Source organism: Hippoglossus stenolepis, chromosome 2 (genome assembly GCF_022539355.2).
Source record: "Hippoglossus stenolepis isolate QCI-W04-F060 chromosome 2, HSTE1.2, whole genome shotgun sequence".
In the NCBI taxonomy this organism is placed as follows: Eukaryota; Metazoa; Chordata; class Actinopteri; order Pleuronectiformes; family Pleuronectidae; genus Hippoglossus; species Hippoglossus stenolepis.
Genome location: NC_061484.1, coordinates 9,837,186 through 9,853,230, shown reverse-complemented (window position 1 = coordinate 9,853,230; position 16,045 = coordinate 9,837,186). Strand labels below are relative to the sequence as shown.

General features: G+C 42.1%; 1 protein-coding gene across 2 annotated transcripts; it reads left to right on the top strand.

Moving 5' to 3' along the window:
- Positions 1 to 14,607, top strand: b3gntl1 (UDP-GlcNAc:betaGal beta-1,3-N-acetylglucosaminyltransferase-like 1). 2 transcript variants are annotated; one of them, XM_047344081.1, is made up of 12 exons: positions 1 to 447; positions 1,057 to 1,173; positions 1,261 to 1,360; positions 1,976 to 2,040; positions 2,810 to 2,875; positions 3,494 to 3,589; positions 8,072 to 8,167; positions 8,371 to 8,495; positions 12,045 to 12,180; positions 12,323 to 12,391; positions 12,509 to 12,583; positions 13,575 to 14,607. In XM_047344081.1, exons 1-12 carry the CDS (start codon positions 355 to 357, stop codon positions 13,653 to 13,655), a joined length of 1,119 nt encoding a protein of 372 aa, XP_047200037.1. In that variant the 5' UTR covers positions 1 to 354; the 3' UTR covers positions 13,656 to 14,607. The 2 variants fall into 2 exon arrangements, with proteins under 2 accessions (XP_047200037.1, XP_047200038.1); XM_047344082.1 differs by lacking the exon at positions 1 to 447 and adding an exon at positions 481 to 586.
- Positions 14,608 to 16,045: the final 1,438 nt, after the last annotated feature.

The following is a 16,045-nucleotide window of genomic DNA, read 5'->3' as shown; positions in this document are numbered from 1 at the left end:
CCGGTGAGTCCACCCTCAGCCAATGAGCGTCCAGAGTTAATTGTTTGCGGAAGTCGTGGAGCCTCAGTCCTTTCAGTGTTACTTTTAGACACGTTTGTTAAAATCATTACTTTTCTCCACAATTGACGTGATTTGTTTACGTGTATTTATCATAGAGACAGTTTACAACACGAGAGTTTATCGACATATTGATCCACGTGTATCCGGCGAGGTTTACACTTCCGTCACTGACAGTCTGTATAAAAAACTTCTCCGTTCACTGTTTTATTTCTTCCTGTGTCCAATTTAATCAACTAAACCGGAGTCAGGCGTCGGTTACCGGCGTTGTGGTCGCTCTCCGAGCCGCTGTGGGACATGAACCCACCGAAGAGGCTCCGCACCGGGGGAGGTGGAGGAGCAGAGACACCGAGAGGAGAGCGAGAGGAGGCGGGGAGACAAGTGGACGTGGTGGGTGATGCACTCAGCGACTCTTAAACATAACACGGACCTAAAGGGAGACACACAGCAGAAGGGACAGGGTTCAATAAGTTGGTCATAGGAGAGAATTACTGACTTAGTGGGTCTCGATTCATGTGAACACTGACAGGTTCGTTGCCGTTGAAATGACATTTGATCATTTTTTCTCTGCACAAACCAAGTGATTTGTGTGCTTGATTAATTATTTGTCCACGCATTGTTCAGGTTTCAAGTTCTATTTGTTATATGCAGTTAACACAAGAAAAAACCGGTCAGCTCAGCTGAGCAATAGGGACATTAAAATAAAAGCAAGGTAGAAAGCTTACTATAAAAAATACATTACAAAACTAATACTATGTACATTTAAAGGTGCAGTGTGACATTCGTTGCAAATGAAGTAACAACTTTAACTGTATGGAGTGTGTGTGAATTCGTATTGCACATGTGGATGTATAGTTATTGCACCATGTGTGTGTATCAGTTGTTTCACATTTTCAAAATAAAGTGCAAACAGGCAGGAAAACAGATGTGCAGAGGGTTGTTATGAAGTTGACTGCAAGTTTAGGATGTGTAGTGATTGTCACTTGTTTCTCTCCTCAGAGTATTGTCATGCCAGTGCACAATGCATCCTGTTGGCTGGATGAATGTCTGCAGCCCATATCAGAGCAAGACTTCACTGGATCAATGGAGCTGTCTGTCTATGACGACGCAAGCACTGTACGTGCGTGTGGATTCGTGCACGTAAACACCAAAGTCTCGGAGTATCATGTTTTTATTTTGTGTATCTCTGTGTTTGTGCATCAGGATGACTCCAGGAAAGTGGTGGAGGGTTGGAGGAAAAGACTGGAGGCGAGAGGCGTCTCAGTGGTGATCTCTGGTCACAGCTCCGCTCAGCCAAAAGGAGGTCACTACACCCACTTACATTCAGTCATTTTTGCGTAATCCTGGTGACGAACAAACCAACCATCAAACGATCAAAGTAGAATAGCACGCAGTAGAGTGCATACCTCTGCCAAGGCTCAACAGTCCCTTTAAATCCATTCAAGCTGCACCAAACTTCACACACTCATGAACATAATTTCCCTAAATTGCCTTGTTTTTTTCATCAAGATTCTCAATAATTATTATCTGGGAAATCTGTAAAAAAGTAGAAAAACACCCTATCTCGCAGTGTTCAGGAAACTGATCCTGACCCGTACCAAAGTTTAATGTGTTCTTCCCTGACCCACACCACATCTTTCCATTTATTCGTGAAGGTATGAAAGAACAATGAAAACTATGGGATTAGAAATAAAAACTTACTGGTAGACATTAAAATAAGTCAGAAATAAAGACTGTGTTGGAAGAGCTTGACGATCACTGTGAAAGAATATCTGTCTCATGCATCTGACCGACACGTCTTTTTTTAGTCTGATCCTTTGTAAATGACGATACGGTATTTCCCGTGTTGTCATATGTTTAATGGTTGAATATTATAAGCACACGCACACATAAACACAGACTTTACTGTTTGTTTCAGTGGGATATGCAAAGAATATGGCCATATCTCAGAGCTGTGGGAAATACTTGTGCTTTCAGGATGCGGTAAGTGTGTGTCGGTGTGTGTGTCTGTGTGCGGGGCATGTTTAATGTCATCATTCAGATGTCTTTCATAACACACACAGTAGTCAGTCAAAAATAATTAGATCATGTTGGTTTGTCCAAATATACAGGCTTCACATATACACATTCAGAGCTCAGCGACTCAGTGACTGTTTGACAGAGTGTCAGAACACATGATTAATGACCTGAGCGCTGTGTTTGATATACACTACATGTGTTTTGTGTGTACGTGCAGCTCAGCCTTTCAGTGCTGTGTAGATGCTCGTCAACTCTGAGTTGCCAAAACTACAAATCAGAGGCTACGACATCTGAACTTCTGATCTCTTTTCACTTCTGTGTTAAGTAAATTAACTCGTTTAGGAAAATATCTTCTGTTTGTTTTCTTGCTTTTTCTGCTCCACTGCTCATATTCACTTTTCCTAAAAAACGTATATGTATATTTATTTTAATGTGCTTTTTTTCTTCTGTGTACGTTATGTTTTTGTTTTTGAATCCTGATCATCTTGTGTTTTTGTGATTCATGTAAAGTAGGTTTATAGTAGCTACTGTGACACTTTTATTCTATACAAAGCATATAAATTGATTAAGAAACAAAGGTTTTCAGAGAGACATCTCACACAGGAGAAAGTTAAACCTAACCTGTAACAGTTATTTGAATGTTTTCCTAAAGTTACTCACTATGTATTTGATGATGCGGATTTATCATAATTACACTTGGTTTCTGTTTAAATTGTTTTATCTTCTCCTCCAGGATGACGTCATGTCGCCTCACAGAGTTCGTCTGCAGTACGAGGCTTCTCTCCTCAACCCAAACGCTGTGAGTTCTGCCTAAACTATTTCTGCTGACTCACTTCCTTCTTGCGCTGTTGAGCTCTGCCTCCCTCCCTCACCCTCCCTTCTTTACTCCCCACTTCTTTTTCTTTCCCTCCATCTGGCCATCTGACCAATCCCTCCCTTCAAATAAAAAAAAGAATTCATGCTGCGTGTGTATGTGAGCTTCCATGCAGTTGGCATGCACAGCAGTGTGAGTATCCGGTGTTGATGCTTTCCGAGGCCTGTCAGGTCAGAGGTCAAAGGTCATGTGTGTGAGGGAAGTGAAGGAGACAGCATGGAGACAGCAGACTTGCTGCCCTGCACAAACAACCTGCCCCTTTCTGTTCTGGCTGTAATATTTATGGTTGTGGTTTGTTTTCAGCTGTGTATCACCTCCCTCTCCTTTACATCTCCTTTACTTCGTTCTTCAGGACATTTGCTTGTACATGTAAAAAATGCCAGATGCTTATCCAGTACATACTGACATATATTTTCATTATCACTCATGCTGGCGGTTAAATGACCCACAAAATCTGAGAAGTTGCCCCATTATTTCAAAATGTTCTATCAGCTTTTTTTTTTTATGCTAATAAGTGTGTGAATGTGTGTTTTATGATGATAGCTGATTGGCTGTAGAGTTCAGAGGCTTCCAGAGGGATCTACAGAGCGCTACACTCGCTGGATCAACACAATCACTCAGGAGCAGCTCATGACACAGGTACATGCCTGCTTCTGTGGCACAGAGTGTGTGTATGGATTTGTCTGAATGTGTGTATGTAAGAGGTCATGTGCCAGGCAGTAACCAGGTCAGACACAGACAGTAACACAGGAAATGTACCTGCCGCCCTCAGTTTCCATGGAAATGGGACCGTGGACTAGAGGGAGAACCCAGCGTTAGTCCTGACCTCTCTACCCATCTCTGTCCCTCTAGAGGAAGCAGGTCACACTGCCAGCTGTCTGCTGACTGTAGGCGACAGTGGAAACTGTCCGCAGTGGAAAAGATGATTTTATTCTGCAGATTAAACGTAGTGTGAGTTCACTGTGTAGACTCTCTTCCAACTGACTCTGCAGCAGACATTAACATTTACAGTGCTACTTTGAATCTTATTGTACCAAGATATCACTGAAAACAACAGTAGATATACTGTGAATAAAAAAATCCATCACCAAAATGTAAAAGCTCACACAATCCGAATCTGCAACCACTGGATGACATAAGAAGTTATTTTATAGTACAAAACAGGAAAAACTAGTTGAATTCAAACCACCGCCAAGACCCAGCAATCCCCATATTTACATTCACTGGATCTGGGGTTTTAATTGTATCTGCACCAAATTGCACATTGCATACACTAAACACATGCCTGATTTTTATCATTAAGCTCCATGAATTATTCTCTGAGAAATCAATAAAATAATGAAAAACACCCTATCTCACAATGTTAAAGAAAGTCAAAAATAATTCCCATGATCCAGATCTGCACTGAAATGTAATAGTTACTTCCTAAACCCCATACCACATCTTTCCACCACGTGTGTAAATGCTTACCTCCTTAGCGGAGGTAAGCATTTCTCTCTGGAGCCGGCGGAGCTAGAGTGTAATGAAATGGATGGATTCAAGTTTGCTGTTATCGCAGGTCACCTTCCCTCCTCTTTCCTCTTCAAAACAAGTACGAAGAAGCAACAACACGGAGAGCCAGGAGGAAACTAGTGTGGGTCACGATGACCGAGTGTTGAGTGTTTGTTTCACAGCAGATACTGTGACCTGTCAGAGCAGGAAAAGAACAGGTGTGAGTAATATCACTATCAGCGGCTGTGTTCTGTTAGTGTCCTGGTCAAACATGGAGGTGTGACAGTGGGTCAGCTTGCACACCACCAGCACCCTGACACTGAAGCAGCTAAATGGAATTCAGCCATCATTATTTTTATTATTTACAACAGTGCTTGTCAAAATGTTGGCTATAAAATGCTCGGACTAATCTGACTGGGAAACAGCCAATTCATCCATTGAAATATTGTTGAGCTGTTTTCAGACATGAACTCTGGAAAATTTGTCAAAAAGATCGGTTTTCCTTCCACATATGAAGAACACAGCAGGGGAATGTCCAGGTCAGATGCTTTAACAGTAACAGCAGAATTTCCTCCATGCAGGAGGAAGGACATAACGTGTCGGGGCGTCTGTCCTTATCGCCAAAAGCTCTTGAATCTCGTCTTTATTCTGCGTCTGCGTCTTCTACATGTATGACACCTCTTTTTCATCCTGAGATCAAATGGCACATGGACCAAACTTATTAAACATATACTTATTATTTTAGCTTAATATTCATACAGTGGGAGGAGGTGGAGACACGTCGTCCATCTCTATACAGTCTTTCATCTCAAATGGCATAACTCATGATAAGATTGATCCTGCATTTGGAATAATGTTGACTTGCAAACATGCTGCCTTAAATACAGTGTCTGGCTAGTGGTTGTTTTGAAGCTGTGAGTGACTGAGAACATTCTCCGTACCACTTTAAAGCTAATACGTCTTTTTCTACTACATTAAAAAGTCTAATTTATCACTATGATAAGAGAGAGCAAGATATTTAAAAATGAAACCACTGGCTCTATTTGTGTTTATGTAGAGATGTTGCTGTCTGAACAAAACACACCGTCACCTAGGATACAAGACAACCTGGACTTACTCTCTCCAACACACACTCACACTCACACACACACACACACACACACACACACACACACACACACACACACACACACACACACACACACACACACACACACACACACACACACACACACAGAGGGAGAGAGTCTGCATAAGTCCTTAGCAGACATTCCAGGATATTTATATGATATTAAGTTTCATGGAGCATGAGAATGAGATCATACATTGATTCTGCAGGCTTAAAAAGCAGCTCCCTTAGTTTCCCCCTCTCTACCTTCACTTTATCTGACTTTAGTCTCCAAGCAAAGAAACAGAATCTAACTGAGTTAAACCAGAGATTTACTCAGGGTGGTGCCTGTATAACATGAGCCAGAGCTGGACCCTGAGGATTCATCTGTATTAGATATGGTCATTCAAAGCCTCCCTCACCCCCCACTGACTACTACATGCACATCACATCTATCTCTCTCTCCCCTCCTCCCTCTCACTCTCTCACACACACTCTCTCTCCACTGTTTTCCCAGAACTTGTTCTTTTTCCTCTTATCCGTGCTTTTTGGCCACAGCTTACATCTGTGAAATGTTGCAATATCACAACAAAAGGGAGAAGACAAGTATGTAGGTGGACACACACACACACACACACACACACACACACACACACACACACACACACACACACACACACACACACACACACACACACAGGGTTGTGTCTCCATGACCTTAGAGGACATTACAGGACATTACATTGACTCATATTAATTTCCTGGAGACTCACTATAACATTAACCATAGTAACTACTTGCCTAAACCTAACCATATGTCTTCACCTTATAATATAATGATATACATTATGGGGACTTGCTTTTTATCCCCATAAGGAAGATAAGTCTGGATAGCGTGAATGTGTAAACACTAGTAATACCTGGACCACACACACACACACACACACACACACACACACGCACCCACAGGGGTTTGCGCAGCTGTACCTATTAGGACTTTGCATTGACTTCCATTCACTGTGGACAACCTAACCAAAACCTTATCCCTAACCTTAACCAGGACCTCAGAAATTATGTTTATGCAAATTAGGACTGGGTTTTGGTCCCCACAATGTCAATTGGTCCTGACAAGACTAGAAAAGGTCCTAAAGAGGCAACAAAAACAAGTACACATACACACACCCACACACACGCACACACACTATTCTCACTAGATTCTGTCCAGCTGTTTGACTGGCTGAATCCAGATGTTTTTCCCAAATTTCTTCATCTGTGATGCATTTCACGTATGCAGTAGTATTCTGCTTCAGCCAAGAACAGTTTCATATACACATCCAAACAAATGTACACACACACACACACACACACACAGAGACACACACGTAGCAGTGATTTAGTGGCATGAAGAAACAGATCAACCTGGAATGGCCCTCACACTGAAAAACACGGTTGCAAAACACACACAGAGAGAAGCAGGAACAAGAAGAGGTGGGGGTGTGCGGAGTTGGGCAGCAGTGGAACGAATGAGTTGGGGGCTGCATGTGTAAAATGAGAAAGAAATATGGAGGCTGTAATGTGGTCCTTGTGTATGAAAGAGTTTGCGGTCAGAGGGAGGAGGAAATACCAAAACAAACTCATTAGGCAGAGATCATGTGTGAGAGGATGGAAGTGTGTATCCTTCCCCTGCACACTCCAGGAAACACACACTTCTGTGGGACAGCACATGTGGCTTCACTCTAACCTGCCCTGTTTGCAGGAGGGGACGTTTAACTTGTGCTCAGTCCCTCTTCATTTGATTGTTTGTTCTTAGAAGCCAAACGGGAAATTTCCCCCAAACCCTGAGCCAAGCGCTGCTCTGGTGTGGTTGATATGGAGGTTGAGTTACAGACTGTTCTGTAACCACAACACCGAAGTTCCTTTATTTTTCAAGTCAAACTGAACTTAACTGCTCTTTGCTGAACTGTGTGTGTGTGTGTGGTTTTTTTTGGCTGAGGGGTTAGAGTCAGTCGTCCTCTAACCAGAGGTTTGGCGGTTTGAGCCCAGTCTTCCCCATCTGCATGCTGAAGTGTCCTTGGGCAAGATGCCTGAAAAACGCCCTATAAATGCAGACCATTTGCCATTTAGATTAAATAGAAGATTAATTTATATAAGAGCCCAAAGGATTTATTGGTTAGCTGATAACATTAACCGATATGAGCCTTTAACAGCAATATCAGCTTGGCGTTTATGTTTGCTGATATGCACCAATATGTAAACTCTTATTTCACAGATTAAACAATGCAGAAAAGATATGCATCTATGTTTTCTTTTTATATTAGATTTTGTCCTTAATTTCAATTTTATATTAAATTGTATTTGTGTTTTATTTTTATTTATAGTTATTTATAACAAATGTTTATGGTTTAACTGTAAAATATCAAGCCTCAGTTCCATTCCTTTGTAGTCAGGGTTTGATAACGACATTTTAGGAATCATTGGCATTTTTATATAGTGTTCTTTTCTGAAATGTTTTGATGTTTCAGGTGTTCACATCTCATGGCCCCACCGTTGTCATGCCGACGTGGTTCTGCTCAAGGAACTGGTTCCTGAAGGTCGAACCATTTGACGAGGGAGGCAAGGTGAGAGTTCACACCACAACTGTGTGTATCTGTGTAGGTTTTTCTGATTTTACTCGAGATAACATCACTCTGTGGTCAGTTGTCACTATCAGTCCACGTTTAATTCAAATATATGAAATGTTGGACTGGTTCCAAACCTCTGATTCGGTGCCCAGAGCTCATATTTATTCAGTGATTCAAAGTCTCTACTTCCTCCTCTCCAGGGAGTCCCAGAGGATCTGCTCTTCTTCTACCAGAGTCTTCGCCAGGGAGGGGGTCTGTCCAGGGTCAACCAGTGCCTGCTGGTGTACCGTTACCACGAGAAAGCCGCCACACACTCAGTAACAGAGTCAGTCTCACTGCACACCCCTCATCCCCACTCAGCTGCACTCATACACACATATTTGGATGGCGTGTTAATCTTCCACATTCTCTCAGCTGCTCACTGCCATCCCTCATTTTCTGAGGGCTCGATACTGTCACACATGCACGTATAGGCATGTTTTCATTTTCTATGAAATGTTTTTGGAAATTGTCATCATGTTTTCTTGATGTGTTTCTAGATCTGTTTTCAGTATCTCTCAGATGCGACTGGAAGGAAATCTGAACTTGTTGTTAACAGACGTGTTTTACATGGTGTGTGTGTGTGTGTGTGTGTGTGTGTGTGTGTGTGTGTGTGTGTGTGTGTGATGTATCTGAAGGAGCTGGACATTCCTGCTGTTGCTTGTGCTTCAGCAGGGTCATGTAGTGTCTGCAGGTGTGTGTGTCTGTGTGTGTGTTTCTACTTCAAAATGTAAATCACACCAAAGAAGAAGGTCTTTCCTGCCCCCCCCCCGACACCGCCCTCCCTTTCATCCCCTCTTTCCTGTTATCCCTCCTTCCTTTCCTCTTTCCTTCCTTCCTCCTCTTCGTCTGTCCACCGCTCATATATCTGCCCGCGTTGACGCACTCCTTCAGCGATCATCCTACTCTGTCTTCATCTATCAGCTGTCTATTTTCGGAGGCCTATTTCAAGCTGGCCTTGCCCACTTTCCACTCTCCCCCACTTCTTGTCGCCCCTTCCTATCCACAGCCTACCCACTTCCGCTCTTCGGCTGAATGAAGCTATCGTCTTCTTTTCTGTCACACACACACACACACACACACACACACACACACACACACACACACACACACACACACACACACACACACACACACACACACACACACACACACATGCACGTCTCTCTATATTTGACATTATACATTCCCTAGCCCTGACCCTAACCTTAACCATCACAACTAAATGCCTAACCCTAACCTAAACCTAATTCTAACCTAACCCTAAAACCAAATCTTAACCCTCAAACAGCCCATGGAATTGTGAGGACCAGCCAAAACTTTCCCACATGATGGTATTGAACCAAAATTGTCCCTCATAACTATAGATAGAATAGTTAGTGTACACATACACACACACACACAACAAGCTAAAAGTAACCCAACAGTCGTGCAATAAATCCTCCTTTCATGAGGTTTATTAAGTTCAGTTTTAGCTATGTGGACAAAATAAAAGGAACACCTGTCACAATATCACTCAACAGCACTATCTGATTGAAGAATTGAAATAACACCTCTTAATTGTGATGCTGCACACTTAAATTGGTTTTTTTTTAGCTGTAAACTAAATTATAAAATGACTGTGGCGAAACACATATCTTATCAGACTTATAATAAATAATTACATTACGTTACCCTTTTGCCTCCACCCTCACTTGCGCTTGCATTGCCTCGGCCCCGAGAGTGTAACTGAGCTGGAGCTGACGGCGTGCACTAATCACCAGGGCCCTCCACCACACTAGAACATCCGTACTACTACATTTCTATTTGAAAACAGCATTCTCAAACTAAAACAATCTCTGTCCCAGGAGCGTTTTGGCCCTGTATCAGTTTTAAGTTGATTATCCATGTTGTGTTCTTCACTAATTGCCGAGGCTAATGCTGATTGTGTGAAGGGGGTCATGTGATAGGAGCCTGACGAATCAGCGAAGGCTACGCTGCGGTTGTGAGTGTCTTCGTCATCGTTTCCAAGCATCTCCAGCCAGTCTAGACTAAAAGTTTTCAAACTAAAGCAGGGCCAACAGCGTTTGCAATCTACGGTTTTAGCAGCTGTAACACTCTGGAGTCGTGCGGACACCGAGAGTTGATGCATTTTCAAATGAAAACGTAGTAATGTGGATGTAGCATAATGCCCACTTCATAGAGCCACAGAGCCCTCTGTGGAAAAGGTGCCTCGCGATTCTGTGTCGCTCTCCATTTATTATGTCCTGCAAATGTCACTACAATGACACTGTCACACTCACAGCCGGCTCCACCTCTGTCACCCCACCAGTCCCCTGCCATGTTTTTTTTGCATTTTTCAAAATCATCAGTGCCTGGAGTGAGGCTCAGAGCTGGATGAAGTTACACTTTAACACAGTACCAATAAAAACGGAACAATATTTTCTTCATGAAGGGAGGATTTATTGCAGAACGGTTGTATCAGACTGCTTCGGTTTGAGCTGTTCCTAATAAACTGAGTGTTGTGGAAGTTAAGATGGTGTCACAGAGAAACTGAGACGAGGAGCCTCTCAACATGGAAAGTCTGTGTTTATAAATGTGGGTGTGCCTGCATGAGTGTGTATATGTTTGTGCACCCGCTGTGTATGTGAATCTATACCAGTGTGTGTGAAAGTGTGTTTGTCTTTTGATCCGCAGGATATGAAATGGATGAAAGGTTCAGTGAGTGTATGCAGATACAGTTTAGAGTAAATCTCTGCCATGTTGCTGCCATGTCTTTGAATGAAAGTCTGTATAGAGAATGTATAAAAAGTAAATCTAGAGACCACCCGTGCTGCAGGATGGTGGTGGTGGGTTTAGCTTTGTTTGAGGCCCACGGTTAGACACAATCAGATGTTCACATCAGGAGGTGAGAGTGCTCAGTATCAGTGCATGCCTCTGTGTGTGTGAGAGACAGAGAGGGGGGAGGAAGTGGTTACTGTACACTCACTGAGCACTGGACACCATGCTACACAATTCTAGTGCTGAGCAATAAAACAAGGAATCATCACAATATAATATTCATCAATAGCAGTCCGATAGATATCGATGTAAGGATTTTGCATTGTGTAAACTGATCGACCTCAGAATTATAAATTGACAAATGTTTTTCATTCTCTTCTCATAAAGAAGAGTTTAAAACCATAACTTTCACTCAGGAGCAATTGCTATACTTTTTGAGTATGACAGGAATAAGAATCCTGTCAGACTCTGCTAAAGGGCTGTGAGTTTTGTTTCTAGATGAGGTTAAGCCTTCATTATGTAAAGGCAACTGTTAAAAGGGATCTGGATTTGTAGATGATGATTTAATGGTGATATAAGCTGTGAACCATAGGCAAAAGTGTGACATGCTGTGATTGTGTAATATATTGATTAATAGGACTGGCAGTTACTGTTATATATTCAAAAATGACTTCCCTTGCTGTGTTCGCTGTTACCCCTGAAAACTTTATTGGACTCTTTGTCTATATTCAGAAAAGACACAGAGGTAGATGTTATTCAATTTATTAGATTTATTTACACGATTTACACGATTTACATATGCAGAAGGAATGCATGCAATGGGTATTGGAAGTGAGGGGAGAAGGGTTTGTTATAAGGAGTGGGTAAAGAGGGAGGGGTGGGTGAGGAAGGTTTGGGACTGGGAGGTGGGTAAAGGGTATTTTGAACTAGTTTTTTTTTCTCATTTTCCGATAAAATAAAGTTGTTTCATACTAAATTGAGCAAACAATCTTGACTCAGATCTGCAGGTTACGTCTCTAATTCTAAGTTTGTATCCCTAAGTCCATCCTCTGATCCTCTCCTCATCCGTATCCAGGGAAACCATTTGGAAGCTGCGAGTGGACTTCCTGCAGGAGAGAGTTCTCAGCCAATGGAGCGGCTTCACCATATGGAACGCTGGGAAACAGGGCCGGAAGCTGTACCGATGCCTGAGTCCGGCTAATCGGAAAAAAGTATGCTACGTCACCTGTGATGCGTTGACCAAAATATATATTACCAGTGTTTTTGGTCTCTCCCAGTGAAAAGAACTGGTGGAAGAAGTTATGGTATGTGAACGTGTGCCAGCACTCATCACCTCCCTGATCCATTTATCAGGTCAAAGCTTTCTGTGATGTGGATGAGAACAAGATCCAGAAAGGGTTTTACACATATGAAGAATCCAAGGTGAGGTCCACAACACATGAGTACTTTAGTGTAATATGTTATTTTGGTTACAAAAATGCAAGGTCATTAAGCCAACGATATTTTGAATAAAGCAACTTTCCGATGATATCCTCCCAGGAAATACCGAGGCCAAAAATCCCAATTGTGCACTACAAAGCTGCCTCCGCCCCCTTCATCGTCTGTGTTAAACTGGTGAGCAGTTGTGTGTTGTATGTTTGTTGTTTCTGGGCCTCAGTCCCTCAGGTCTGTAATCTACGTTAATCACATAATAATAAGGGCGTGTGCCCGGCACAGGACATAACACACACACACACACACACACACAGAGGATGAGGAAGTCAGGAACTGGGTCGAGGCCACAGCCGGATCTTTGATCACGAGGTGCTTGCACAAACATCTGATGTTTTTGTCACTGTTCAGTTTGCATGTATCATGTTTTGTTGTTATATTTTATAGTCTAAAATCCTGACTCTATTTAAAGCTACTGCAGAGCCCTTTTACTATTCTAGTTGAATCATTTTTCATTCATATACAGTAACACACACACACACACACACACACACACACACACACACACACACACACACACACACACACACACACACACGGCAATTCTGGGAGCCAAATCTCTAATTGCCTATTTATCACTCAGCCAGATTCAGACATGAAATCTAGAGTGACCCCACCTACGGGGACTACTAATTGCTCAATTATGTGAACTGGGAGACGTAATCAGAGGACAAGGAGACCTGGACTCTATCATGCTCCCTCTCTCTATTTCTCTATGAAACACACACACACACACACACACACACACACACACACACACACACACACACACACACACACACACACACACACATACAAGCTAACACCTGGACTCAATCAGACACGTTTAAATCCAGATGTCAAATAACTATAATCAACACATATATTCATTTGAACTGTTCTCATAGGCCGAGGTTGAGCCCAGTTTACTGTGGGTCAGTCTGGATGTCTTTAGTCTGTATATAACCTTTGGCTTCAGATCAGAGCAGTTCAAACAAAATACACAGCGGAGGACCATGAAGACAAGTTTAGTCAACAGGGAAAATCATAATGCTTCCACTGTTTTCAGCAGCATATGTGCCTTCCATCGTGTTTTCTCTTCCCCTTGAATCTCACATGTTGTGTTTATCTGCAGGACATGACGGGAGGTGTGTTGGAGGAGAACCTGAACTCTTTGCAGCTGAAAGAAGGAACAGATTATTACCACTTCAACTGATGATGGGGAAGACAAGAGGAAAGCAGGGACTTTGATTCATTACGACATGCACACAAACAGAGAGACAGGCAGGTCATAACACAGTGAACAGTGGAGTCTTTCTCACACCTGAAACACTGCACAGTTACACAGAGAACCTTATGGGAAGAGTTTGGTATTTTGAGGCAATTCGCTCACTCACTTTCTTACTGAGAGTTAGATGATTGATGATTGATGCCACTCTCATATCTGACTCATTATATCTGACACTATAGCCAAGAGATGCTGAGCTCAGCTAGACTGGCTCTCTCCAGCGGTAAAACAGGTTTTACCTTGCACCTCTGTAGCTCACCTATTAATATGCTTTACCCTATTTGTCAAATACGTACAAAAGCATCAATTTACATTATAGTATAGCTATACAATATGCTGGACATCATCACCACTATCTGTAAAAACTTCGGTGCTTTTTCATCTGAGGGGGAAATTGAAAATATAAAAAATAACAAAAAATATCCCAAAACATTACATTACATTAGTCTGTGAGGGTAACGTAGGTGAACTGACAAAACAAAATGCAGCAAGCAACAGTCGGAAAGAGACAAACTGTGTCATAATTGAATCATGTGACATAAAGACCCACTGAAGCTATACAAAAAGAAACTGCTACAGATAACACAGACTAACACATTAATACATGAATCAAAAGGGAATAGTTTTACTTCATGTTTTCTGATGCTGTTTCCAAATATGTTGAACTGTTCCTACACACACACTATGTGTGTTACAGCTAAAAGAAGTAATCATAACTTGAAGTGGAGATATTGAGTGATGTTTCTCTAATTGAATTACTAAAGAACATATATGGACGTCTATATTTGACCTATCAGAGGACAGATATTTATTGTGTAAGAGGGTGTGATGATGAACGGTGTTGACCACTGGAAGAATAAACTGTTTTTTATGTTTTTTACTCCTGTGAGGTTTTTATTTTCCAGCTTTTACACTTCAAACTTTTGTTGAAGTGAAAGGAAGCGGCTGGAGTCAGCGTGTCATCCCAGAAGAATCGACTTATAAAAAAGGGTGGGATGTTTTATGACCAGAATCCTTGTACTGATTTCTTAAGTCTCCTCTGATGCAACCACACAAATCAGATACATGCACACATCTGCTCTAAATGTACAAACATGGATCCTGCACGTCTTTGTTTTTCTTTCTCTGGCTCTCTTATGAAATCTAAAGAACAATAACCTCTTTTAGGGAGCGCGGCTCTGATACATAAACACACACACACAAAACGTTTATTTTACCTCACAGAGTGTGGAGTTTTTCTGCCCAAAGGTAAACAGACCTTTCCCCACAAAATCTCCCCCTGTTTCGCAGGTCAGGGAGGTGGTCTGCCTTACTGTAAATCTGCCCACAGCAGTTTGTAGGGAAGCAGCAGTGATGATAAAAATGTTCAGGGAGAGTTTTGTTTTCACTGCCTTTGTTTGTTATCGTAGACTGAAGACAAAGTGGCACGCTGGTGTGGATGTACAGAATAATTGAGGTCTGGTTTCACTATGTTTAATAAATTGCAGCAGTGTTAGTGCCTGATTCAATGTGGACAATAGGCAGGTTTGAGGTAAAAGACCAGAGCTCTGCCCCCATTGTGCAGTGCTGCAGTGTCGGTGCTGAGAAAAATATCACATCCATTTAGCACTTAGTCTCCACCTAGACCCCTCCACCCTCTCTGTGTTTCCACACACAAACACTTAAACGAGGACATGTCCTCCTCAGAGATGTGATTTCTTCACAGCAGCACTGGAGCGATTATATTCAGTTATATTCAGATATTCAAATATCCTGGATATGAACGTTGCCATCTTGTGCATTTGGAGCCAGAGTCTGTGCAGTGGGGAGATGGAGCCACGGTAGCCAAGTTCCGCTGATGCACACTCTCGGCCAATCGTGAGTCAGCCTTAGCTGTCAATCATGACATTTGACTGCATTTTTTACAGCATCAAATAACTGCTTAAAACCAAACGTCAGAAAATGAGCACTTGGAAAAAACATCAGTTTGATAAGAATGACCTAAAACAGCAGAAACCACCGTTGAGGAAAATGTATTTGACGTGTACTTTAAAGTTTTATTTTGGCCCATCTCCTATCCGCTAAAATTGAGGAGGTAGCATTTATGACCTACACTGCAGCCAGCCACCAGGTGGCGATTGAGACACTTTGGCTTCACTTTTAGGGAGCTTTCATGTCATTCATTGGTGGATACATTGACATTTGGGCTTTTGAGTAAAATGTCAAGAAAACGATTGAATGGATTTGGTACATTCATGGCCCCCACAGGATGAACTTTAGTTACTGTAGTGAATCTGGACCTTCTTATCTAGCGCCACCATCAGGCCAAAATTGAAATA

Excerpts from the sequence above, each read along its gene's own strand:
- b3gntl1 (XM_047344081.1), top strand. The coding sequence starts at position 355 with ATGAACCCACCGAAGAGGCTCCGCACCGGGGGAGGTGGAGGAGCAGAG. Across the intron at positions 1,174-1,260 it reads TCTATGACGACGCAAGCACT|GATGACTCCAGGAAAGTGGT; the intron begins GTACGTGCGTGT and ends TTTGTGCATCAG. Across the intron at positions 3,590-8,071 it reads AGGAGCAGCTCATGACACAG|GTGTTCACATCTCATGGCCC; the intron begins GTACATGCCTGC and ends TTGATGTTTCAG.